General features: G+C 51.9%; 1 protein-coding gene across 1 annotated transcript; it reads right to left on the bottom strand.

Moving 5' to 3' along the window:
• Window positions 1-966: 966 nt before the first annotated feature.
• LOC116798670 (speckle-type POZ protein-like) lies at window positions 967-27,818 on the bottom strand. Its single transcript, XM_032711247.1, has 12 exons — window positions 27,599-27,818; window positions 18,464-18,605; window positions 15,885-16,006; window positions 12,130-12,281; window positions 10,633-10,760; window positions 7,104-7,281; window positions 6,226-6,281; window positions 5,704-5,826; window positions 4,974-4,988; window positions 4,555-4,573; window positions 3,267-3,375; window positions 967-2,219 (listed from the first exon to the last, which is right to left on the bottom strand). Exons 2-12 carry the CDS (start codon window positions 18,539-18,541, stop codon window positions 2,075-2,077), a joined length of 1,125 nt encoding a protein of 374 aa, XP_032567138.1. The 5' UTR covers window positions 18,542-18,605; window positions 27,599-27,818; the 3' UTR covers window positions 967-2,074.
• Window positions 27,819-27,875: the final 57 nt, after the last annotated feature.

The raw sequence follows: 27,875 nt of genomic DNA on the forward strand, positions 1-27,875 counted from the left end.
CTGGCAGCTCTGCAGCACCAGCACGTGGCACGGACTGGGAGCACTGGGACTGCACCCCAGGGCTGTGGGGAGAACACTGGGCTCCTGAGCAGGGGGCTCCTGAGCAGGGGGCTCCTGAGCACTGGGCTCCTGAGCAGGGGGCTCCTGAGCAGGGGGCTCCTGCTCTGATGTCTGGGAGCCAGAGGGGCCTCGCTGACAGGGAGAACCAAACACACAGACAAGGGAAGCTGGCAAAGGAATCATCAATTCACCTGCAGTGGGGATCCTGGAATGGGTTGGGTGGGAACCTCAAAGGCCACCCAGTGCCACCCCCTGCCAGGGGCAGGGACACCTCCCACCAGCCCAGGGTGCTCCAGAACCCTCTCCTGAGCCACCATTTGACATCAGGAAGAGCAACCTGATTAAACACAAATGGAATTCTCCTTCCCACAGGGGCTGGGACAGAAAGTGTGTTCCCAGCATGAAAATCAGGGACAGCAGCTCCCTGCTCCAGTTCCTAGACAACACACCCAGCCATTCCCTGGAATCCACGCCGTGCCCAACCTGCCCGCTTCCAGGTCAGCTGGAGCTCCTGGCACTGCTCCCATCTCCCCTCCCAGGAGATCTGGGGGCTGATGGCTGTCCCACAAATCCTGCCCTGCACTCCAGTGCCACCAGACAGACGGTGCTGGTGCTGCTGCCCCTCCTCACCTGCAGGCAGGAGCAGGGGAAGGAAGGGCCACGCTCGGGGTCGCACTGAGAGCAAAGCTGTGCCGTGGTTTGGGATCACCTGCAATGAGAAACGACACGTTTGTGTTGCAGCACTCCCAGTAAATCTGCTCTGGGCTCCAGGAACAGCTTGTCACCGTCAGCACATGGCAGCAGGACTGCAAAGGAACCTTTGGAGAGACGGTTTGGAACCGGGAAGGCTGAAAAAGGAGACAGGAGGGATGGGGGGGTTGGGAAAAAAAAAGGCAACAGATACCACACGGTACAAAATAGTAATTATTTATATTTTCAAAAAGAAAAAAAAAAAGTTACCAGCTATTTTGAAACATCTTTTCCTGTAAGAAGTGACTAATAGAAAGGAACAGGACTGGCTCCTATACAGTCGGCAAGTCAGGTACAAACAGTTGTTAAGAATCATTTTAGCAACTCAGGGACTTCAGACGCAGCATTCATCAACAATAAAATTTATCTTTTTTTTTTTTGTTGCTGTTGTTGTTTTTTTTTTCTTAAAAAAAGGGGGAGGAGGGGGGAGAAAAAAAAAAAGCAGGGAAAAATGCCAAAAAACATCTCCCACGATATTTAAAACAGAAACCGTTGCTCTCCTCAGGCAAAGGGCTTCCCAGTCCTTTCAAAGCACAGCCTCTCACTGCCCCCTGCACTCCAACCTGACATTTATAGAAAAGGGAGGGGGGTTATCCTTTGTTGTTGTTTTTTTTTTTTTTTTCAATAACATACAAGTGCTACTAACAGAGAAAACTGATCTTCTTGTTGCTGGATGGCAATAGGGAGTTGCACAAACGTCCAGTTTTTAGCTCAGCTGGAAGGACTCGTTTAACTTTTGATATAAATACTACTGGAGCTCCCATCAGGTAATTAATTCCTTTGCCAAAACCTCAGGGAAATCCTTTTTTTCCTCGTTGTTGTTGGTTTTTTTTCACTCTCCAATGTTCTCCAAGGCCCAAATGTCCTCCTGCTCCAGGCATCCCCCGTTTGTTCTGTGCTGCCAGACGCAGAGACGTTGGTTTGCCCGGTGCCAACGCCGGGGTCAGCCCCGTTCAGGCCGGGGCCTGATCCCGACCCGGGGCTCAACTGACTTCAGCCAGGTGAAGGGAACACACAGACGACGCAGCGACAGGGATTCAGAAGGTTGAACAGCCCCAGAGCCCCCACCCTCCCCCCTCTCCCAAAGTTACTTGGTGCTGTTTGAAAAAGTCTGGATGTCACGGAGCAGCCTCTTCCCCCCAACAACAGAGTAAAAGCTCCACAGATTTCGCTGTCTACCTGGTGGTCAAGGTTTCAAGGCGGCCCCAGCTGGAGCCGCTTCCAGGAAAAAAAAAACACATGGGGTGAGGTGTGGGGCAGGGCTTTAGGATTGCTTCAGTCGCTTCCGGGGCGGCCCCAGGAAGGGACACTGTGCCGAGGCCAAGGAGCGATAGGCCTCGGCCACCAGGTGGGGGTGGGACACCACCATGGACTTCCAGCCCGACGTCTCCATGACATCCGAGGCGTGGCTGCAACGGAGAAGAGAGAACAGGCCCGAGTTACCCACGGGGGTCAAACATCAGCTGAAGATCCCTTCCACTGAACATCCTTTGCCACCCGAGGTTTTCAGCTCCTGCTTCAGGAGATCGGGGTCGACCTTTGGAGATTCCAAGGTCTGGCCCTGCTGGAGCAATTTTAGGCTGGGCAGTCCTTCAGCTGAAGGAGGAACAGCCCAGCTGGGATGGCAGGTGGGGACAGAGGAACAGAGTGCTCACCCACCCTGACTCCTCAGCACTGGAGTGTTTTAGATCAACACAGAGAGTGCTGAGAAAAACCCTGTTAACTGATCGACAGGACTGCAAATGCCTCCAGCTATCAAAGCAGTCAGCAGTCACTTCACATCTGCTGTGGATGAGGAGCTGTAACCAGACCCACAGTGCAGAATTATGGAATGGTTTGGGCTGGAAGGGTCTTTAAAGCCCATCCAGTGCCACCCCTGCCATGGGCAGGGACACCTTCCACTAGCCCAGGTTGCTCCAAGCCCCGTCCAGCCTGGCCTTGGACATTTCCAGGGATCCAGGGGCAGCCACAGCTTCTCTGGGCAACCTGTGCCAGGGCCTCCCCACCCTCCCAGGGAAGGATTTCTCCCCAGTATCCCATCTAACCCTGCCCTTGCAGTGGGAAGCCACTTCCCCTGGTTCTATCACTCCAGGATGATTCCAATACCAGGAACTACCTGATATTCAACTACCTAAATGTTCCTGTGATTTCAGGAAGACCCACAACAGCTCACAGTTCTGGACAGACCCAGAGGACAAGACCAACCTGTCCTCAAGGCAATGCCATGTCTGGGATGGCAGAAGAATGAAGGATCACACTGGGAAAACTTAAAATAGCAAAGGAACAGAGGAGACCCTTCCCTGCGTGGGACAACAACCAACATTTGCCTCTGGCCTTCCCAGCCAAGGAGCTGAGGGAGGAAGGAGCTCTGAGGCCAGGCAGGGCCAGCAGGGCCAGCAGTCATGGAACTGAGGGAGGAAGGAGCTCTGAGGCCAGCAGGGCCAGCAGTCACTCACTAGTTGATGAAGTCCACGGCCTGGGTCTTGAGCTGGTCAGCACTGTGCAGGTCAGCCAGGATGAGGATCTCGGCCGCGTTCTCCACGGACAGGTTACTGCACAGGGCGTACTGCAACACAGGGGACATGGTCACACCAGGGACATGGTCACACTGGGTGTACTGCAACACAGGGGGCATGGTCACACCAGGGACATGGTCACACTGGGTGTACTGCAACACAGGGGACATGGTCACACCAGGGACATGGTCACACTGGGTGTACTGCAACACAGGGGACATGGTCACACCGGGGACATGGTCACACTGGGTGTACTGCAACACAGGGGGCATGGTCACACCAGGGACATGGTCACACTGGGTGTACTGCAACACAGGGGGCATGGTCACACCAGGGACATGGTCACACTGGGTGTACTGCAACACAGGGGACATGGTCACACCAGGGACATGGTCACACTGGGTGTACTGCAACACAGGGGACATGGTCACATTGGGGACATGGTCACACTGGGTGTACTGCAACACAGGGGGCATGGTCACACCAGGGACATGGTCACACTGGGTGTACTGCAACACAGGGGACATGGTCACACCAGGGACATGGTCACACTGGGTGTACTGCAACACAGGGGACATGGTCACACCAGGGACATGGTCACACTGGGTGTACTGCAACACAGGGGACATGGTCACATTGGGGACATGGTCACACTGGGTGTACTGCAACACAGGGGACATGGTCACATTGGGGACATGGTCACACTGGGGTGTACTGCAACACAGGGGACACGGTCACACCGGGGACATGGTCACACCAGGACACCCAGCAGGGCAGGTGCAGCCTCAGCTCCTGCCCCTCAGCCCCAAAGCCCCCCAGCAGCCGCAGCCCCTGTGCAAGGTGCAGCAGGGCTGGACACGGGCTTTGAGCCCAGGAGGGCTGTGCCTGAGCACAGGATGAGCTCCCTGGGGATGTTTCCACCCCAGCAGCACTCTGACATAACTGCCTTGATGCTCTGAGAGTTCCACCCCATCATGGTGACATTCAAATGAGGAATTTTCAATGATGGCAACGTTTTGTCACGTAGGACTCTGACCCCAGCGATCCCAGCCGAGGCCCAGCTCAGAGCCAGGACAGTTTGCTCCCACCACGACAGCAAATCAAATTTACTTTCTAATCTGGACCGAGAAATAAACCAGTTTATTGGGCCAAGCCATTAGTTTAGAGGATTGTCTGTCAGTGGTTTAAAATGCAGCAAACTCTCCTTCTGTAAATGGAATATTCTCCTCCGTGCACATATTTTTTAGCTCTATTTTTGGCTGCAAATAGCTCAGTTTCTAATTACATTGGTAGGCAAAATTGGCTGTTCTGGTCTCTCAGGTACCAACATTTCCCCTTCCCCCCTTTCTTAATCACACCTAAACCCCCCACCCTTCCACCAGCACTGCCCCAGTGCTGCCACAGCATCTCCTGGGCTGAGAAAACGAGCTTTGGGTTGGTTTTGGTATAATTACATATTTCCCCCCAGAGACAGGAGGAGCTCAGAAGAAGCTGTTTCAGTCTCCTGGGTAAATATTGGATGTTTTATGTGCTTTCACCAAAGATTTTTTTTTTTTTATTTCTGCTTTTAAAAGACACAGAATGAGTTGAAAAGGGAAAAAACCCCACAACTATGGTATAAGCCAGGAAAGTCAAAATTAAAGCCACTCTGTCCTTAATGTACTGCTGCTTCTTTCTTATTTACTCAAGAGTAAGTAAGAAAGGTGGTTGTGAGCTCTCAATCAATACCCTTTAAATATTGAATAAACTATGTGGCAATGATTACAATCAGCCCAAGGATCTTGCATTAATTCCCTTCTTAGTTGCTGCAAAGGGAAGGAGGCCCAGCTGGCAAATCCACAGGGACTTCCAGCAGCTTCCAGTCACCCCATTTCCCTGGAGACCACACCAGGGCCTCCTCCAGTGCTCCCTTCCCTCTGGGATTGCCCCTGGCAAAGGCAAATGCACAGCACCACCTTCCCAGTCCTGGCCATGCATCCCTTTGGAGCCTCTCCTGGAGCTGGCAGGAGGCAGAGCAGCCTTTGGAGAGCTGGGAACAACCACACAGAAAAATATCCCTGTGGGTCCACCTGGAAACCTTCTTCTCACCCCCAGCTCAGGTGAGAGAACAGAGCTTAAAAAAAGCTTCAAAGTGAGCAGTGGACCCAGAAACTGCTGCCTGTGCTATTGTAAGAGCTGGATTTATCCAGCTGTGGGATGTTTGATGTGGATCTTCTGTGAGAGGGACCTCAGACAACACTAGGGTTACCTGTCAGCCACAACCAGCTCCAGGAACCTGCCCAGCCCCATGGAGGCTCCTGCAGGGAGCTCCAAGCCCACTCTGGAAAGGAAAAACATAATTCCCAGTCCTGTCACCTCCCCAAAATCCCAACTCTACCTTGTCAGCAGCTGCCAGCAAGTCATCAGCCATTTTGTCAAGATTTGGAGCCTTCCCAGTATAAATAAAACACATCATTTCCTTAAAAACTTCCGGCTCCACATCATTGATTTCAACCCGATTCTGCAACAGGAAAACGAAGCTTATTAAGATCCTGCCAGGGCTTCCTCCTCCCCCAGACTCCTTCAGGATTCAGAGGCAAACTATTCAGAATGAGCAGTGCAAAAAAAGAAACAGAAAAAGATGTGGATGGAGTAAGAAAAATTCTGAGTTGTATTTCACCTTCTCTACTTCTCCCTGTCCCACCCCAGACTCTTTCCCAAGAGGAACAAAGGTACAAGTGCCTCCTTGATCCCTGTCTTCCTCCCTTCAGGGCAGCTGAAGCAGAGAGGTGCATCTAATGTGAGAAAGACAGTTAAGAGGTGACCAAAATCACAAACACAAGGGAAGTGCTCCGAGCAGGAGCTGACTGGAGAGCCATTCTGCAGCTGGAGAGGTTCTCCTCCCCTCAGGGTCTCTTACCTTTTTACTCTCCTCCATCTCGTGCTCAAACATGGCGCTGAACACTGGGGAACGTGCTGTGAGGGAAAACAAAACACAGTTGGAAAGGCTCCTCTGTCCTCAGGGGGGGCTGAGCCTGGCTCAGCAACACCTCAGCAACTGAGAAACCCTCCCCATGGACTGGGGCTGCCAGAGCTTCCAGCTGGGGAGGGGAGGATTCACATCCTTCCAGCAAGGCTGGAGAGTCCCGGGGTGGGAAGGTGTTTCTTGGCTTGGCAGGAAGGTATTCCTTGGAAATGTGCTAAGTTCTCCTTACAAATGCTTTAGGAATGTTTTAGAGTACCCTACAGCCACAAAAAACGCTCCCACTGTCCTTGTCAAAGGAGCAGACAGGCAATTACAAACCAAGTGGGGATTTCCTCTCCACCTGGAACAGCTCACAAACCACTCTGGTACCACAGCTCTTTGATAAAGGAGCTGCAGGAGCCTCCTTTAAAGATGAAAGAAGTCCAAAAACCCCACTGCCCATCAGGTTGTTGGCTCCTGTTCTGCTAAGAACTCCGGCTCCCACAGAGTTAAAATCCATCTTGTTGCCTGTTTCCTGATTTCTGTGTTTTATGGAACAGAACATGAATAGTGACGGGACAGGACAAGGGACAGAGGGTTCCCACTGCCAGAGGGCAGGGTTGGATGGGATATTGGGCAGGAATTCTTCCCTGTGTGGGCCCTGGCACAGGGTGCCCAGAGGAGCTGTGGCTGCCCCAGCCCTGGCAGTGTCCAAGGCCAGGCTGGAGCACCCTGGGCCAGTGGAAGGTGTCCCTGCCTGTGGCAGAGGCTGGTTGAGCTTTAAGTTCCCTTCCATCCCAACCCATCCCACGATTCCAGGGCCAAACACCCACCTGCCAGGATGGCTTTGTGCCCCTTGAACTCCTGGCCTGCCACGCAGAGGCAGCAGTCTGTGAACCGCGAGTTCTCCCAGAGCCCGCCCAGCTCGTCGGCCAGGCGGCACTCGGGCACCTTCACCATGTTCATGGTGTTCTGGCCAGAGATGTTCACTGAGTCCTGCACCACACTCACCTGCAGGGGAGGCAAAGGCAAAAACACCCTCAAAGACACGCATGGAAAGAGGGCTCTCCCTCCAGGAGGGGTTTATGGCCAGGGGGACGCAGAGCAAACCCCAGCACAGTCACTGCAGGGTTAAAAACGTGCCCGTTTTAAAGCACCTTTGCTCCTCTGTTCAGAGATCCCTGCACCAGTGCCCATCCCAAACCCTAAATGCCACCAGCAGGTTTCCTTCTCAACCCCAAACCAGCAACTGAGCCGTAACTTTGTCAGACGGTCTCCTAACGAAGCAGAACCTTATTTTCCTGCTTTTCCAGACACCACACCTGACCTAGTTTTCCCCTTCTATCAACACTGTGAAACCCTCCCCAATCAATAATGCAACAGACAACAGGCCACATGAAAATGAAGTACACACAGAGTTTTTATAACCCAGCACAGGAGCCACAAGGGCAGTGGCTGACTCCTGAAATGTCCTCCTGCTTCTCCTTCTGCACCTCAGCAGTTCAGTGCTCCTGTCACGCCACAAAATACAATTAAAACCCACCTAAACAGCAAGTTTAAAAAAAAAAAGAAAAAAAGAAAATCCAGCTTTATGTCAAATAATTAGGAGGATCTGGGGAAGGCAGAGAGATTCCTAATCAGCTGCTCTGAGGCAGGACCAGCGTGGCTGCTGAACCTCCTTCACCGAGGGCCCACTGAGCACCCAACCATTGTCAGGGCTGCAGGAAATCAGGCAGAGCCCAATTAGAAAAGATCAGAGTGACTAATCCAGCCCTGCTGTAGAAGGAATAAAGCAGGGAGATTGACAGGGAAGAGACGTGAGACTATTCCCTGGATTTGCTGGCGAGTCCAAGTTAAATTCCACCTCTGTTAATAACCAGTGGCCAAAGAATAATGGACAGCAGAGGAAGCTCCACAGTGCGGAGAAGAAGGAAATCATGAAGTGAGAGGGAGGAAAAGGAAAGGGGAAAACTGTCAGAACACACCCCAGCTCCTGAGAAAGCTGCAGGGGGGCTCTGGGGGCACATTTTGTGTAAAGCACACAAGATTCACAACCAAACAAGTATCAGATGCCAGAGGACACCACGGACCAGCCACAGCACATGAGGAGAAGCCAAAGTTCCTCATCATTCACCTGAGAGCTGCATCATCCCCCTGTCCTGTGACATCCACAGCAGCAAAGTGGACTCCAGGATGGGTGAAAACTCATCAGGTGCATTAAAAGGGAATTCTAAGATGCAGATCCCCTGTTGGAAGTCCAACACGGATCACAGAGCAGCCAAAAAACTGTGTCTCAAATCCACAAATAAATCCTCTTCATACATGAAATAAAGCCAGTTATTCCATGGCTTTCTACTGGATTCCAGCCTCAGATGTTAAAAGAGAGAAGGATTTGCTTAAGCTGTTTTCAACATCTCAGCAAGGGAACCAACACCACCCAGAGCTCAGAGAAGAGCTGCTGCCAGAACCTCGGGAACACCTCCCTCCTGGGAGCCTGACTGCAAGGATATTTACCTCTGCTGCTGGAATGTAATTTGAGCAGCAAAAAGCAATGCAGTTGGGATATGAACAACCAAGCCCACCTGCAAAACAAGGGCCTGAAAAATCCCCAAACTGATAAGGAAATGAAGTCAGGTCTGAAATGTTTGACAAGGACCATCATTCTCTGGCCCAACAGCATTTCCAGGGAGAATTATCCACGCTCAGCACCGGCCATGAGCAGAGAGCAAAGGGCTTCTTCCTTCCAGCTTCAATAAAGAACCTTGTGGTGTGCAGGAATCACAGATATCTGCACTTGAAAGGCACCTCCACATCCAGTGTTCCCAACTCCTTTGGGAGCTCCTCCATCCAGAGCTGGAAGCACAGATGGAGCAGCATCATTTGGCACCTGTGGCCAGCAGGGAAGGATCAGGAGAGCGCACGGCTGGAATGCTAAGAGAGTTATAAACTCAGGGAGAAAAGGGAAAAAGAGGAGAAAAAGGAGGCAGGGGGAAAAAAACCAAACCAAACCAAGGTGCTGGAAGTTCTCAGCAAACTGTTTCCAGACAGCAAAACCTTCTGGTATCAGTGACCTTCAGATCCCTCACAGAGCAGATCCCAAGGGCAGGTGCAGCCAAGAGCGAGGTTCCTCCTCCTCCAGAACAACCCAAACCACTGAAGCTTCTGAAGGGAACAATTCAGCAAAGGGTGCAGTGCCTTGATCAGGACTAGTTGCCAAGACTACTGTGGATCTGGGGTTTATGTAGATTGTGTCTCACAGATTCCCTCCTCAGACGTTCGTTTTTGGGCTCCACCCAACAAGTGTGAGGGTTTTTGGCTCTTTTACCACGAAGGAAAGAGGAACTGCCAGACCTACAGAGGTGTCACACAGGGCTCTGTCCTCCTCTCCCCCCTTACTGCTCCAAGTGTTCAGGAAGGGCTCCCTCCTTCACTAATAATTCATGTCACTGCTTAAAATACACATCCCTGAGGTGTTTGTTCATTTAAACACGTGCAGCCTTGGAAGGGCCAAGCAAAACTGAAAAAAACAAAAAAACCCAAACCAAATCCTTGTTGAACAACTTAGATTGAAGCTTCCCTTTCATTCCTGAACAAAAGAAAAGATTCCCATTAAAAAAAAAAACAGTGCAGGAGATCCAAAGGGAGAACAACTTGTTCCACCTGTCTTCTGGCAAAAATCACAGCTCCAGGAGGGATTTTGCAGCTAAAAAGACAACGGAAGTAAAACAGAAGGAGCCCTGAAGACATTAAATCAGAGTTTAAATTTGCTCTTTAAGGTTCCTAAACTTAAATATCTGGTTTTAGAAATAACTGGCCTGAAATAAGTACCAGTGAAATAATAATGCTGTAAGCAATTGTAGGAAAGTACAAACACAATGAAGGGAAAATTGTGATTACTGTAAAATTCCTTTCTCTTGTATTTTTCCTTTTGTTGGCTGCATGGACACATTTCAGAAAATAAAGAAAACTCTTTTTTATTCAGCAGGCAAGTGACAAACAGGCCAGTCCCCACTACAGAGCTAGTGGTGCTTATTATCCCAAGTGAGCTTCGACTTAGGGAGCACAAACAGATGGATGATAACACCAAACCAGGAGCAAAATGATAATCAAACTTAGCCTGATTCCTATCATCAGCCCAGGTAAAAACCAAACACAAAGTAGCCAGAAAAGAAATGGAAGTGAAGTGGGATGAATCACAGAGAGGACAAAGCCACCAGCCACACACACACAGATAAAACCCGAGTGTCACACAAACACCCAGCATCGCTCTGACACCTCTGACTCCTTAAAAGCAAGGATGAGAAAGGAGGTCAGGTCTGCCCTCAGCTAATGGAAGTGCTTTCACTGCACAGGCTGCCTTACCTCACAGAACAGAGTGAGTTTGTCATCTGGAAGGAGTCCGTTGGCCTCATCCAGCAGGAAATCTCTCCTGATGAATTTCTTGAAGCCCCAGTCCTTGCCTTGCACGAATCGATAGGCACGCTGGCTCTCTGAGGACAGGGGGTCAGGGCCAGGCTGGGGCAGGCACAGCTGCAGCACCCACCCCACAGCACTGATCCCATAGCACTGACCCCACAGCACCCACCCACAGCACCCACCCCACAGCACCGACCCACAGCACCCACCCCACAGCACTGATCCCATAGCACTGACCCCACAGCACCCACCCCACAGCACCCACCCCACAGCACCCACCCACAGCACCCACCCCACAGCACCCACCCCACAGCACCCACCCCACAGCACCCACCCCACAGCACTGATCCCATAGCACTGACCCCACAGCACTGACCCCACAGCACTGACCCCACAGCACTGACCCCACAGTACCCACCCACAGCACCCACCCACAGCACCCACCCACAGCACCCACCCACAGCACCCACCCCACAGCACCCACCCCACAGCACCCATCCCACAGCACCCATCCCACAGCACCCACCCCACAGCACCCACCCACAGCACTGATCCCATAGCACTGATCCCATAGCACTGACCCCACAGCACTGACCCCACAGCACTGACCCCACAGCACCCACCCACAGCACTGACCCCACAGCACTGACCCCACAGCACCCACCCACAGCACTGACCCCACAGCACTGACCCCACAGCACCCACCCACAGCACCCACCCACAGCACCCACCGCACAGCACCCATCCCACAGCACCCACCCCACAGCACCCACCCCACAGCACCCACCCCACAGCACCCACCCACAGCACTGACCCCATAGCACCAACCCCAGAGCACACTCAGGGTTGTTTTACACACCCAGAGCACACTCAGGGTTGTTTTTACACACCCACAGCACACTCAGGGTTGTTTTTACACACCCACAGCACACTCAGGGTTGTTTTTACACACCCCAGAGCACACTCAGGGTTGTTTTACACACACAGAGCACACTCAGGGTTGTTTTACACACCCAGAGCACACTCAGGGTTGTTTTACACACCCAGAGCACACTCAGGGTTGTTTTTACACACCCAGAGCACATTCAGGGTTGTTTTTACACACCCAGAGCACACTCAGGGTTGTTTTTACACACCCAGAGCACATTCAGGGTTGTTTTTACACACCCAGAGCACACTCAGGGTTGTTTTTACACACCCAGAGCACACTCAGGGTTGTTTTACACACCCAGAGCACACTCAGGGTTGTTTTTACACACCCAGAGCACATTCAGGGTTGTTTTTACACACCCCAGAGCACACTCAGGGTTGTTTTACACACCCAGAGCACACTCAGGGTTGTTTTACACACCCAGAGCACACTCAGGGTTGTTTTACACACCCCAGAGCACACTCAGGGTTGTTTTTACACACCCAGAGCACACTCAGGGTTGTTTTACACACCCATGGCTTTTGTCTCCTCTCCTTTGGCGTTGAGGATGGAGAACTTGAACTTGGCTCGGACCTCGCTCTTGGGGCAGCTCACCAGCAGCAGGTACAGGGACAGGTAATCCTTGCTCTCCTCATCCAGGCCCTTGGGGTTCACACGCAAACACCTGCAACGACACGGCAGCAGCATTGGCAGCAACTCTGGAGCTCCAAGGAAAGGGCAGGGCAGGACTGCCACTGCAAACTGGGCAGGGCTGTCACTGCAAACTGGGCAGGACTGCCACTGCAAACTGGGCAGGGCTGTCACTGCAAACTGGGCAGGGCTGTCACTGCAAACTGGGCAGGACTGCCACTGCAAACTGGGCAGGACTGCCACTGCAAACTGGGCAGGGCTGCCACTGCAAACTGGGCAGGGCTGCCACTGCAAACTGGGCAGGGCTGCCACTGCAAACTGGGCAGGGCTGTCACTGCAAACTGGGCAGGACTGCCACTGCAAACTGGGCAGGACTGCCACTGCAAACTGGGCAGGACTGCCACTGCAAACTGGGCAGGGCTGTCACTGCAAACTGGGCAGGGCTGTCACTGCAAACTGGGCAGGGCTGCCACTGCAAACTGGGCAGGACTGCCACTGCAAACTGGGCAGGTCAGAACTGTCACTGCAAACTGGGCAGGACTGCCACTGCAAACTGGGCAGCAAACACATTGTGTTAACACCAACACCAGGAAATGATGGATGGGGAAATAAACTGGAGCTGTGTTAAATCTGTATGTCCACATGGATAATAAACAGGTAGGAATGTGGGTAACCCAAAAAAACACATGGAAAAGAGCAGGGGGAATGGTTGGAAAAGCACCCGGGATGGCAACTTTCACAAAAGGGCAACCCAAAAAAAACCCACAGGGAAAAGAGGAAGGAGAATGGTCGGAATTACTGAAAAGCAACCCCCCCAAAAAAAAAAAACCCAAGGAATAGAGGGAGTCTGGTTGGAATTACTGAAAAGCACCCTGGATGTCAACTCTCCTAAAAGGAAAGCGAAAGAAATATTGGACTGGAGGCCACGGATTCGAGGAAGTGCAACAAATGTGGAGAAGTGGCAGAGAAAATCCCACAGGAAGCAACTGAAAGGGAAAAGGGGTTTCTGGAAGGCTGGTTTTTACAGAAAACACAACACCAGGGCAAAAGGGAAACTACTCCTGTGTGAAGAAAAGTGGTAAGTGCAGGAAGGGGCCACTCCTGAGCACTTCCATGACCTGGAACTTGGCAGAGCATCCACCAAAGCACAAACCAGGCCAGCTGAGGGAACAGCTCCCACACACAGGCACCCGGAGCCGGCACATCCAGATGTTCCAGGAGAGCTGAGCAGCAAAGGTTACAAAGGTAATGGTTTAACAAGGAGCAGGCCAAGGAAAGCACAGCTCTGCCACCCAAAGGCAGGAACACACACTGTACACCACAGACACACTGTACCCCACAGACACACTGTACCCCACAGACACACTGTACCCCACAGACACACTGTACACAGACACACTGTACCCCACAGACACACTGTACACCACAGACACACTGTACACCACAGACACACTGTACACCACAGACACACTGTACACAGACACACTGTACCCCACAGACACACTGTACACAGACACACTGTACACCACAGACACACTGTACACCACAGACACACCGTACACCACAGACACACTGTACCCCACAGACACACTGTACCCCACAGACACACTGTACCCCACAGACACACTGTACACAGACACACTGTACACAGACACACTGTACACAGACACACTGTACACCACAGACACACTGTACACCACAGACACACTGTACACCACAGACACACTGTACCCCACAGACACACCGTACCCCACAGACACACTGTACCCCACAGACACACTGTACCCCACAGACACACTGTACACAGACACACTGTACCCCACAGACACACTGTACACAGACACACTGTACCCCACAGACACACTGTACCCCACAGACACACTGTACACCACAGACACACTGTACCCCACAGACACACCGTACACCACAGACACACTGTACCCCACAGACACACTGTACCCCACAGACACACTGTACCCCACAGACACACTGTACCCCACAGACACACTGTACACAGACACACTGTACCCCACAGACACACCGTACACCACAGACACACCGTACACAGACACACTGTACACCACAGACACACTGTACACCACAGACACACTGTACACAGACACACAGCAAAGTCTGTGGGGGCTGGCTGGCCCCAATCTGCACTCAGGAGGGTTAAAGAAAAAATGTAAGACCCTTCCTAACAGCCACAAGGGATGAACTCAGGAACTGGGTGTCCGTGGATGTGCTGGGGCCAACAGACTCACAGCACACACACACTCACAGCACACACACAGACTCACAGCACACACACAGACTCACAGCACACACACAGACTCACAGCACACACACACACTCACAGCACACACACAGACTCACAGCACACACACACACTCACAGCACACACACAGACTCACAGCACACACACACACTCACAGCACACACACACTCACAGCACACACACACTCACAGCACACACACACTCACAGCACACACACACACTCACAGCACACACACACTCACAGCACACACACACACTCACAGCACACACACACACTCACAGCACACACACACACTCACAGCACACACACACACTCACAGCACACACACACACTCACAGCACACACACACACTCACAGCACACACACACACACACACACAGACTCACAGCACACACACACACACACACACACACAGACTCACAGCACACACACAGACTCACAGCACACACACAGACTCACAGCACACACACAGACTCACAGCACACACACAGACTCACAGCACACACACACACTCACAGCACACACACACACTCACAGCACACACACACACACACACACACACAGCACACACACACACACAGCACACACACAGACTCACAGCACACACACAGACTCACAGCACACACACACACTCACAGCACACACACACACTCACAGCACACACACACACTCACAGCACACACACACACTCACAGCACACACACACACACACACAGACACACACACACACACACACAGACACACACACACACACACACACACACACTCTCACAGCACACACACCTTCTGAGCAAAGCCCACCCCGAGTTATGGAAATGACTCGAGAGCTCAGGGAAAAAAAGAGAGGTTTTAAAGGAAAGGAAAAGGCCCCAAATCCTGTCATCTTAAAGAAGAGGCAACTCCTGGGCAGGAGGAGTTACAGGACATTGGTCCTTCTCTTATCTCCACGTTCTCCCCACATTCACAAGAAGCTGCCATAAGGAGAAAGGTAATTACAGCAATAATGTTGAACTGCAGGATTCAGAGTGCAAGGAAAATTAACCTTTTTTTTTTGGAGTGCAGGGAAAAGTAACTTTTTAACAACATGGAGTGTTAGGGGCTGGAACTGGGAGGAGGAAGCAGAGCTGGAATACACTGGCTGGGCACCCTCGCTGCCTCGTATGGGCTTGTCAAGATAAATGTGTTTTTAAGGTAAATGTTGTTTTGTGTGGAGCACCAGGGCTTTCTCTCTGTGCACACGTGGTACAGCCAAGGAACAAGAACCCACGTGCAGTACAAGGATGGTTTTAAGTATTTCCTCTGTTCCAGAAGCCCAAATTCCATGCAGGAGCTGCACAACCAGGGGCTCTGTGTCTCACCATTTGAGCTTATCGTTGGCTCCAGATGAGAAGGTCGAGCTCTTGATGACCTCCCCCATCTCCTCCCGGCAGAAGCTGAAGTTGTTGATGGTCCACATGTAGGAGAACTTCACCACCTTGATCTGAGGAGACAGGGCAAGGGCAGGTTTAGGGTCACTCCCATCCAGCTCCCCCATCCTAAGGGCAAAAGCTGCACGGCTGACTGAGTGACCTGGATGAGGAACAACCCCAGGCACAGGGCACTGGGAATGGCTGGCACTGGCAATGGGAATGGCTGGCACGGGGCACAGGGCACTGGGAATGGCTGGCACTGGCACTGGGAATGGCTGGCACTGGCACTGGGAATGGCTGGCACTGGCACGGGGCACTGGGAATGGCTGGCACAGGGCACAGGGCACTGGGAATGGCTGGCACTGGCACTGGGAATGGCTGGCACTGGCACTGGGAATGGCTGGCACTGGCACGGGGCACTGGGAATGGCTGGCACAGGGCACAGGGCACTGGGAATGGCTGGCACTGGCACTGGGAATGGCTGGCACTGGCACGGGGCACTGGGAATGGCTGGCGTGGGGCACTGGGCTGCTCCAACTGCCTCCTCCAGGGCTCTGCCACCAGGCACAGGGAACATTTGGCTGTTGCCGTGGTAGCAACTGCTGTGTGTAACTGCCCTGTGTGTGTAACTGAGTGTGTAACTGCTGTGTGTGTGTAACTGAGTGTGTAACTGCCCTGTGTGTGTGTAACTGCCCTGTGTGGGTAACTGCCCTGTGTGTGGGTAACTGAGTGTGTAACTGCCCTGTGTGTGTGTAACTGCCCTGTGTGTGTGTGTAACTGCCCTGTGTGTGTGTGTAACTGCCCTGTGTGTGTAACAGAGTGTGTAACTGCCCTGTGTGTGTAACAGAGTGTGTAACTGCCCTGTGTGTAACTGCCCTGTGTGTGGGTAACTGAGTGTGTAACTGCCCTGTGTGTGTGTAACTGAGTGTGTAACTGCCCTGTGTGTGTGTGTAACTGCCCTGTGTGTGTAACAGAGTGTGTAACTGCCCTGTGTGTGTGTAACTGCCCTGTGTGTGTGTAACTGCCCTGTGTACCTGCTGTGTGTGTAACTGCCCCTCCACAGCAGGACACTCAGCCCGGGTGACACCTCTGAACTCCACATCCCTTCCCACAGGCTCCAATCCCGCTAAGGTGGAACACCTGGGCACAGGTGTGTAAGGTGTGCACTCACCTGTGTGTAGCACCAGCTCTCTGTACAGGTGTGCACAGGTGTGTAAGGTGTGCACTCACCTGTGTGTAGCACCAGCTCTCTGTACAGGTGTGCACAGGTGTGTACAGGTGTGCACAGGTGTGCACAGGTGTGCACTCACCTGTGTGTAGCACCAGCTCTCTGTACAGGTGTGTACAGGTGTGCACAGGTGTGTAAGGTGTGCACTCACCTGTGTGTAGCACCAGCTCTCTGTACAGGTGTGCACAGGTGTGCACAGGTGTGCACAGGTGTGCACTCACCTGTGTGTAGCACCAGCTCTCTGTACAGGTGTGCACAGGTGTGCACAGGTGTGCACAGGTGTGCACTCACCTGTGTGTAGCACCAGCTCTCTGTACAGGTGTGCACAGGTGTGTACAGGTGTGTACAGGTGTGCACTCACCTGTGTGTAGCACCAGCTCTCTGTACAGGTGTGCACAGGTGTGCACAGGTGTGCACAGGTGTGCACTCACCTGTGTGTAGCACCAGCTCTCTGTACAGGTGTGCACAGGTGTGCACAGGTGTGCACAGGTGTGCACTCACCTGTGTGTAGCACCAGCTCTCTGTACAGGTGTGCACAGGTGTGCACAGGTGTGCACAGGTGTGCACTCACCTGTGTGTAGCACCAGCTCTCTGTACAGGTGTGCACAGGTGTGTACAGGTGTGTACAGGTGTGCACTCACCTGTGTGTAGCACCAGCTCTCTGTACAGGTGTGCACAGGTGTGTAAGGTGTGTAAGGTGTGCACTCACCTGTGTGTAGCACCAGCTCTCTGTACAGGTGTGTACAGGTGTGTACTGGTGTGTACTGGTGTGTACTGGTGTGTACTGGTGTGTACAGGTGTGTACAGGTGTGCACTCACCTGTGTGTAGCACCAGCTCTCTGTACAGGTGTGTACAGGTGTGTAAGGTGTGTAAGGTGTGCACTCACCTGGGTGTAGCACCAGCTCTCTGTACAGGTGTGCACAGGTGTGCACAGGTGTGCACAGGTGTGTAAGGTGTGTAAGGTGTGTAAGGTGTGTAAGGTGTGTAAGGTGTGTAAGGTGTGCACAGGTGTGTAAGGTGTGCACTCACCTGTGTGTAGCACCAGCTCTCTGTACAGGTGTGTACAGGTGTGTACAGGTGTGCACTCACCTGTGTGTAGCACCAGCTCTCTGTACAGGTGTGCACAGGTGTGCACAGGTGTGCACAGGTGTGTACAGGTGTGTACAGGTGTGTACAGGTGTGCACTCACCTGTGTGTAGCACCAGCTCTCTGTACAGGTGTGCACAGGTGTGTACAGGTGTGTACAGGTGTGTACAGGTGTGTACAGGTGTGTACAGGTGTGTACAGGTGTGCACTCACCTGTGTGTAGCACCAGCTCTCTGCCACGGGCCCACTGGACATCTCTGCCGGAGGAGGGGGACTCGGTACCCTTGACATCGCCAGTTTGAAGCCTGAACAGTATCCACAACTCAGCAGAAGAAATTGAGACTTGATCCTCACCCTGGGGGTCCACAAAAAGGGGAAAAACCATGCAAACCAAGAACAAACGGATTTGAAAAATGCAGATTTTAAAGAGGTGGATTTTAAAAACGTTGAGTTAATTTTAAAGCCAACATTTTTAAAGGTAAGGGACATCAATGTGCACTCCAGGTTATTTGCTGCAGCTTTATTACATTCATCTTAAAATAACCACGACTCCTCCAAAGAAATTGAAATGTGCAGCTCTGTGCCATTGAAATCCAGCCCCATTTAGCTCTGGAGCTGCTGTGGAGCAGGAGACAACAACTTCTGATGTTATTCAGCTTATCCATCAGACCTGGAGCGACCCCCTGTGAGGGGAAGGTTTTCCCAGCAGGCAGGAGTGAATCCCGGATCCCCACAGCCAACTCCACAATCCTGGATCCCCACAGCCAACTCCACAATCCTGGATCCCCACAGCCAACTCCACAATCCTGGATCCCCACAGCCAACTCCACAATCCTGGATGGATCCCCACAGCCAACTCCACAATCCTGGATCCCCACAGCCAACTCCACAATCCTGGATCCCCACAGCCAACTCCACAATCCTGGATGGATCCCCACAGCCAACCCCACAATCCCAGATCCCCACAGCCAACCCCACAATCCCAGATCCCCACAGCCAACTCCACAATCCCAGATTCCCACAGCCAACTCCACAATCCTGGATGGATCCCCACAGCCAACTCCACAATCCTGGATGGATTCCCACAGCCAACTCCACAATCCTGGATGGATTCCCACAGCCAACTCCACAATCCTGGATGGATCCCCACAGCCAACTCCACAATCCCAGATTCCCACAGCCAACCCCACAGGGCTCTGCCATGGATCACATGATAGGGAAATGGGCAATGATGCCCAGACTGGAGTTTGAACAGCTGATTCCTGCAGTTGGTGGCATTTTAAGCTGCACCTCAATCACCTCACAGGTGGCAAAGGAGTTTGGGGTTTCTAAAGGCAAAATAAAAGTCTGAGCCTCAGAGACACGGGATTATTGAATATCCACTTTCATATCCCACATCCTTCCCTCCCAGACGGCCTGGACAGGCAGGTGGGAACAGAAACCCTGACGAGGTGCTGCTGGGATTGTGGGATGTCAGCACATCACCCCATTCTGGCTCCAAAACGGCCCAAAGGTTCCCCATTTTAAAGACTGTTCTATGATTTGGAAAACACTTCCAGCCTGGATTGTCAGAGCCTTCCACAGGTGCTTTCTGAGGCAGTTAAACACAGTTAAAAAGTGAGGCGATCAAACACCTGTCAGGGAGTGACATCACAGGGAATAAACGGGAATATCCATCACTGCCTCGTGCCAGAATTCCCTGAGAGGAAAACCGAGCTGCTGGCCTTGTTTGGGAGCAGGGGAAACACAGCAAAAAAATCACAACTGTCTCCTGAAAAGCTGCCTGTGCTGCTCCACCTTCAGATGCTGAATCACTGCTCCGGCCCAACAGTCAGGGTGTGGGAGAGGGAAGCACAGCTCAGCTGGAGGGTTGGTTTGCTCAGGAACACTCCATATTCCCCCGGTGAGACCTCCTCCCAAACAGCTGGGAAATAATCCGCAGATCACAATTATTTCTGGCCAGGAGAAGGGGCAGAAATATCAACAAAACACCAAATATTATCCTGGGCCCCCCTGCGAGCCCACATAGAGCCCTGGATATAAACAACAAACACTTCTCCTGGACACAGTTGGCATTACAGCTAAAACAGAGTCATTCTCACCCCAGCCACAGCCACTTCCAGAGGAAGACATTTCATCCAAGGACCAGAGCAGCCCCTTGGGAAGCACAGGAAATGTCCCCTTGTCACCTTGTCCTCCCAATTATCTCCTGACTTTACAGCTCAGAACTTCACCCGCTGCTGGAATCCACAGTAAAACCACCCTGGGAGAGCAGAGACTTGACCTCAGGGAGGTGGGGAACATCAGCTCCACAAATAATCCTGAAGGAGACCTCAAAACTACCTCACAACGACCTAAGAATTACTTTTGCTAAACAGCCTCATTTTCTACTCTCGAGGCAAACCAACTCCCCTGTAAGAAGCCAGCAGTTCCCTGCAGAAATTTCCAGGTGTATCCACTTTTCAGGGAGTTTTATTCAGCAAACACAACTTGGAGAAGTCTGTAAAGGAAGCAGATTTTTAATTAAGTGTTTCAAAAACGGAGTGGTTGCTCCTTGGACCAGCAACGCATCAAAGCCGACCCAAGAAGAGCAGGAGAGAGGAGCAGGACAGAGATAATTGGGGCAGTAAAACAAGAAGCACAGGAAAAGAGCATTATCTTCCTGAATTCTTCAAAGCCTTGGAAAGGGCAGTGGAAGGTGGGAATTCATGAAGAACAAGGGGGGGAAAGGGCAAGTGAACTGAGAGAGGGCAAAGTGGTGCTGTTAAAGCAGGGGATGCATCACTAAGTTTTCAGATTTACTGTGCACACTGAACAGCAACCACTCTCCTGCCCGGAATTCCAGGGACATGCAGCATTCCCAGGCCCTGCACCTGCTCTGGGTGAAAGGCAGGAGCCAGTCACTCCCAGGGGGCTCAGAGGGTGCCCAAAGCTGCCCAATTATTAACAGGGAGGAGCAGAACGGGCTGCAGGGAGGGAGCAAACAACCTGTTCCCACAAAACCGGGCTCCAGGTTGGACACCAACACTGGGGAGAGGGGGAAGCGACCCAGGGAAAAGCCAGGTCTTGAAGGGAATCCTGGATTACAAAAGGGAAAGGCTGGAAACAAAGAAATGGGAACAAGAAGTCAATCACCTCCTGGAAAAAAACCCAATAAAGGAGTGGCATGAATGGGGTTGAACAGATTTGATGGGCCTGAATTAGATAATTCACACCAAAACAGGGGCTGTGAACGAAGGGTGCACAATTCCCAAACCCAGGAGGGGGCACAATTCCCAAACCCAGGAGGGGGCACAATTCCCAAACCCAGGAGGGGGCACAATTCCCAAACCCACGAGGGGGCACAATTCCCAAACCCAGGAGGGGGCACAATTCCCAAACCCACGAGGGGGCACAATTCCCAAACCCAGGAGGGGGCACAATTCCCAAACCCAGGAGGGGGCACAATTCCCAAATCCACGAGGGTGCACAATTCCCAAACCCAGGAGGGGGCACAATTCCCAAACCCACGAGGGGGCACAATTCCCAAACCCACGAGGGGGCACAATTCCCAAACCCACGAGGGGGCACATCCCACCTCCCTTGCTCTGAAATCCCCCAAAAAGCTCCTCCTTAACCTGTGGAACAGCACAGACAGTGCTGAGCTGCAAGTGCCATCCCGAGCTCCATTCCCAGCCTTCAGGCCCAGGAGGAGGGACTGGAAACCCTCCCAACCCCAGCCCAGGGATAACAGGAATGACCTGGCAGCCAAGGAATTCTGGGGCACAATAATGGGATCCTTCAGAGCAAACCAAACCTGGGGGTCATTTGGGAGCTGCTCTGAGCCACCACTCCTGGTTTCACCATATGTTTCCCTCTTCCTTAACTCTTCCTACTTCCACCTAATCCTCTTGAGATGCTTAAGGCTTAAACCTTCCAAACTGTTCCTCTAATCTTCCTCATAATTTTTTAATGCAGATCATCAGCATGTTAAAAAGAAATAAATCTCTTACTCCTTTTTTTTTTCCCCTTCCCCAGTTCTGCACCCCTTTTCCCTCCTGGCAATGCACTGCTGTTCCTTTGCCTCCTCTCCCAAGGTAAAATGTTATTTAAACTCGCCAGCTCAGGCCTCAGAGAAACCCTCAGCCTGGCAGGAGATCTCGTTTGGGGAAAGAAAGGTTTGTTATTGCCCAGGAAACTCTTTTTATTTGAGATTCTCCCCCCCAGGCAGAATCATAACAAGGATTTTATGGCCTGGCTTTGTTGGAGGGTAAATGTTACCTGTCACCTGCCACTTGAGCAATTCTTTAAACCCTAAACCACTTGTACTTCTACAGTCAGCTTTCAAACGGGATTTCTCGTGGGTTTGAGGGTGGTAGACCCCCCCAAATGACCTTTAGCCTGGCTTTGGTGCTGGCAGACCCCCAAACCCGAGGTCCCTTGTGCTCTGGGGTGTCAGACCCCCAAAAACTGAGGTTCCTCATGGCCTTGGTCCTGGCAGACACCCCAAAATGACCTTTATTGTGGATTTGATGGGGGTAGATCCCCCAAAAATGAGGTTCCTCACGGAATTGAGAGTGGTAGACCCCCCAAAATGACATTTTATCCCAGTTTGGGGTGTTGGAGGAGCCCCAAAAACGAGGTTCCTCATGGTCAGGAGTCTTGGTAACCTCCCAAAACCATGAAAACCCAGCAAACTCCATCCTGGGGAAAGTTCCCTGCCAGCAGCATTTCCCTCCCTCTGGAGGTTGTTCAGCTCCTGTCAGACAAACCCCTCACACCCCTCCAACCCCAGCAGATCCAGGGAGTGGGAACAACAGGGAGAAAATGCCCGAGAGGTTGATGTGCAATCAGTGCCAGCCCTGGGATCCCCCTGAGCCTGGATTTCCAGGACCTTCCAGCCACCCCAACCCTGGGAGCCCTCCTGGAACATTTCCCTGGACATCCTTCTCCGAGTTCCTCAAAACCAGCTCCAGCTGAAACGCAGTGCTTTTCATTATTATTATGATGATGATGATGATGATGGAAATTCAGCTCGGAAATGATCAATTTAGAGATTAAAAAGCGTGGTCAAAACTAGACATCAAACTGCTACTGGATTCTTTCCCTCCTTGCAGCTGCAGCAGCTCCAAAATGGTTGGAAAAACTGTTATAATTTAAATTTACAGACCATGTGATTGTCAAATAAACCCTCTCTCAGAACCAGCACAGGATGCTTCTTCCCAACAGAAAACTCACCAAATAAGCTCCTATTTCTGAATAAACAGGAATTACAGGCACCCTGAGCCTCCTGTTTGCAGCCCATCCCACCAGGAATTCGTTGTGGGCAGGGAGAATCCTTTATTTTCTATTGGGTTTAGTCTTTTCTCTGACCTTATCAAACATCAGCAAGGGGAGGAAGGAGAGGAAGGAGATGGGAGTCAAATTCCAACCAACCTCCCCCTCCAACCCACCCCCATTTTCCTCCCAAACCAGCAGCTGTGTTTTCTCTGAAGGGCATCACACCAATTTCAGTGACCACAAGTTAATATTCTTACACCAACATAAAACAAAAATCACACCTGACAAAAATCACTCTGAAAATAATAATGATTATTATTGTAATAATTCACCTACACCCACGTTTGGATATCCCAACTGTTCAAAACTAAGATTGTTGGATTAATAAGACAAAGAGTAAAAAAAAAAACCTAAACCACCAATTTTAAATCATACAAGTTATAAATCTTTACTACTGAGTAAAACTGGGACTTTTATCCCACTGGCAGCTCACTGGGATCTTATTTTCCAGGAAAAAGAGCCCTGGAGGGTGATTTCCAAACCTTCTGGCCCCAAACACCCCCAGTGACAGAGTGGGAACAGTCACAAGCTGACAAGAAAACCTGAGTAATTTGTCTCTCTCTTAAATGCAGGAAAAACACCATCCCCTGAATTTCATTTACTGCCCAAAAGTGCTTCTAAGAAATGCAGCAAATGTGGTTTTCAAGCACAGCCTGGTGAGGCTGAACAATTCCAGGAGAAAAAGTGGTGGGGAATGAAGGCCCCAACAGAGTCTCCCCCCTTGCAAACCACTGTTACAGTTGTATAGACAATTATGACCTGATTTATGATTTATTGAACAGATTTCTGTAGCAATGTGGGGAAGGACAGTAATTAAAGCTACACTTAAAAAACCACACATATTCTTAAACGATTTCTTCATCTGATGGAGTCCCACAAGCAAATGTTCACCTGTTCAGCTCTAAATCCAGTGTTTTTCTAGACCATTTCCTATGCCATTTTTCTGAGATATCAGTTCTCTTCACAGCCCTGATGGATATATTCACGTTTCTGCTCATTTTTGAGGTAGTTTATTGGTAAATACAACAACCTGGGCTTTGTGGGAAGGAGGAAAACACCTCCCCAGCTACACATCCCTGCTTAACCCCCCAGTCAGTTTGTGACCCTCTCCAAGCCCCAAGTGTTTCTGGCTAAAGCCATTCTTAAGGTCCACAGTCATAAAAATGAACCTATGCAGTAAATCTGTGACACAGAAAAGCTGAGATCTCAACATAAAAATGTCAGTACTATTCTAACTCAGCAGGTAAAAGTCACCAGGAACCCACTGGCTCCTACATCCGAGGCCAAAGCAGCACCTTCCAGGCAGGGACTGGGGTTGGGATGTTCAATCCCTCCCCTGACCCCCACTTTATAACCCCACAGACGCAGTGCACAGCTCACAGGGCACAAATTCTATAACCCCACAGATGCAGTGGGCAGCTCACAGGGCACAAATTCTATAACCCCACAGAGGCAGTGCACAGCTCACAGGGCACAATCCTGCAGCCAGGATTCCCTCACAGCACAAGCAGGAATTCCCAAGGATTTCCCAGGCATTTGCTACAGTTCAGTGTCTTTTCAGCCCTAAGAATGGGGAGGGAAAGAACCCCAAACCAAACCCAACCCCCCCAAATTCCATTTCACCTGTGTTATGTATTTCCTTGACTCCTCAGCTGTGAGACTTCCAGAGTCACTCACTGAATATCCCAATCCACCAGGATCAGCTCCTGGTCCTGCCCAGGGTACCCCAAAATCCCTCAGAGCGTTGCCCAAACCCTCCTGGAGCTCTGGCAGCCTTGGTGCTGTGCCCACTGCCCTGGGGAGCCTGGGCAGTGCCCAAACACCCTCCGGGGGAAGAGCCTTTCCCAAAATCCAGCCTAACCCTCCCCTGGCACAGCTCCAGCCGTTCCCTGCGTCCTGTCCCTGCTCACAGGGCTTCCTGAGCAACTCCTTCCTCCACAACCACCACAGGGACACTTAACAACAGGAAAACAAGAGAAGACCTTCTAATTCATTGACAGATCCAGTTTCTGAGCACCAACAGCCTCTCTGCCTCCTCAAGGCACAAACACTGATCCCACCCCAGTCTCCTGCACCATCAGGTGTTCCCAGACTTGGACACACGTTTTATTTCAGGCCTCTCGAGCACAAAGCACGAGGCAGTTCCCAGCAGCAGCTTATTGACAGAGGCTCAAGAAGCAACACAATAAAAGGGCTTTTGGCTGGTTTAGTTCTGGGTTTGTTTTGGGTTTTGCTGTATTTCCTCAAAACCCCAGCACAGTTGGAGGCTGGGGGAGAATCAGCAAGATCTTACATAATATCCAAGCGTGCAGAGAACTGAGCTGGGAGGGGAGAGGAGGGTGGGACAGAACCACAGGGGCTGTTTCCAGGTGGGGGGCTCCAAAGCCCATCAGTGGCACAGCAGGAGCTGCTGGTTGTGCAGGAAATCGGGATATTGCCCAGCCTTGGGCCCAACCCTGCAGAAAGAACCTCTGGGAAGGGGATGGAGCCCATGACTCCAAGTTTCCAGGTCCCCAGGGGGAAATGCTGAGCACCAGGGGTGCCAAGAGTAGAGCTGGTAAATCCCTCTCGTTGGAGGCTGGATTGGGATCCCAGAGAAACCACCCTGGGAAACCAACCCTGGGTCTGTTCCTGAGGCTGGGTCTGTGCAGAGGCTGCACTGGAGATTAACCCTGAACCTGCCCCCACTCAGAGAGGAATTAATTGTTTTCAAGATTTATCAGCCCTAATCTAATCTAATCTACTGGCAGAACTGGTGCCTCCTCCATGTCAAAATACCAGTAAATTAATATCATTTGCACAAGAAACAAAGTGGTTTTTTAAGCACTTCACCCTGCTCTGTGCACTCAGTGATCCACTTCAACCCCCTCCCTGCCCTGGATTTACACCCAAATCCTGGGGGTTTTGGGGAGGGAAAACGGTTTTATAACATCAGTAACTCCATCCAGTAAATCAGGCTGTCAGATCTGAGAGCAGTTTGCATCTGCCAGGCAGTTTTGTATTACTGTCCTCTGCTGATGCAGTGACAGGATGACACCCTCAATGTACTTCTGTGCTGCCTTGATCTCAATCCCACCCAAAAAGTACCAAAAGAAGGGAGGGGGGAAAAAAAAAATTCTATTTTTTCCCCTCAGGTCACAACAAAACAAGTGACATAACGAAACCAAATAATCCTGGGCAGCTGCTTAAAAAATGTCACTGAAAAAAAAGTCAAGTTGTATGTTTTACTTAACTAATTTTCGGGGACCTTTAATAAGCAAAGAGTTCTATTTTATAAAGCATAAATAAGTTTAATTCCACAGACTTTTATAGGGTTTCACAATGAGCCACCCCAGACACAACCACTCAGAACTCCAAAGGCAAAGGAAAAAAACCAAGAGGAAATCCCAGAAAAGTGTTTCTTGCCTTATTGTCAGGACGAACACAAACACAAAACACGTTTAGCAGCGCCGAGTTCCGGAAATTGACAACAAGTACCACCACGTTCGATTATTTTTCTCCCCCCAAAAAAACTCCTGTCAGAACAAGCCAATGCCATTTCCCAGGCAGTGGGGAAAACACTCCTGGAGCGCTGTTTTACCCTTCTAACACCATCGCTCCACACGATGCCCGCAGGAAGCAGGGGCTCCGTGCCCCCCCGACCCCCCCGGTGCCACATTCCGCCAAGAAAGCGAATTCTGTGCCTTTCCACACCGCAGCATGATGCACCATTTCCTTCCAAACACCACCACAGGCCCGAGACCCGGCTGGGAAGCACCAGCCCCCCCCCAGCTCCCGCAGGATTTGGGAATGTGCCCCTCAGCCCCCAGCGAGGCCACAGCCTGTCACCCCTCACCCGGCGATGCTGCCCGATCCTCCCCCCCACTCGCGTCCCCGCATCACCCAGTCCCAACCACCCCCTGCCCCTCTCGCTCCCAGCGCGGGGGTCTCCAGGAATCCTCGCTCCGTGTTTTCCCCCAACTTTTCCCCGCCGCCCCCCCCTTCCCTCAGGCCCTGCGCCCCCCCCAACTCCTTCCCCTCCGCTCTCACCTCCGGGCCCTGGGAGAGGCCCCGCCGCCGCTGCGGCGCTGCTGGGAGGCCGGAGGGGCTCCGGGAGCGCTGTGGGGGCAGGAGCGGAGCGAGGGGACGGCCCGCGGACCCCGCAGCCCCCTCAGGAGACCACCAGCGGCAGGGGATCACTATTTGGCAGCATGTCCTCCCCGGCCGGTCCCCGCCGAGCGCGACCCGCGGATCACTATTGCGCAGGTGCCCGCAGCAGCTCAGCGCGCATGCGCGGGGAGGGCTGAGGCGGCGGGGGGGCGGCCCG

The sequence above is a fragment of the Chiroxiphia lanceolata genome, chromosome 26 (assembly GCF_009829145.1).
Source record: "Chiroxiphia lanceolata isolate bChiLan1 chromosome 26, bChiLan1.pri, whole genome shotgun sequence".
Taxonomy (NCBI): domain Eukaryota; kingdom Metazoa; phylum Chordata; class Aves; order Passeriformes; family Pipridae; genus Chiroxiphia; species Chiroxiphia lanceolata.

Excerpts from the sequence above, each read along its gene's own strand:
- LOC116798670 (XM_032711247.1), bottom strand. The coding sequence starts at position 18,541 with ATGTCAAGGGTACCGAGTCCCCCTCCTCCGGCAGAGATGTCCAGTGGG. Across the intron at positions 10,761-12,129 it reads AGAGGAGACAAAAGCCATGG|AGAGCCAGCGTGCCTATCGA; the intron begins GTGTGTAAAACA and ends CCCTGTCCTCAG. Across the intron at positions 6,282-7,103 it reads GCACAAAGCCATCCTGGCAG|CACGTTCCCCAGTGTTCAGC; the intron begins GTGGGTGTTTGG and ends TTTCCCTCACAG.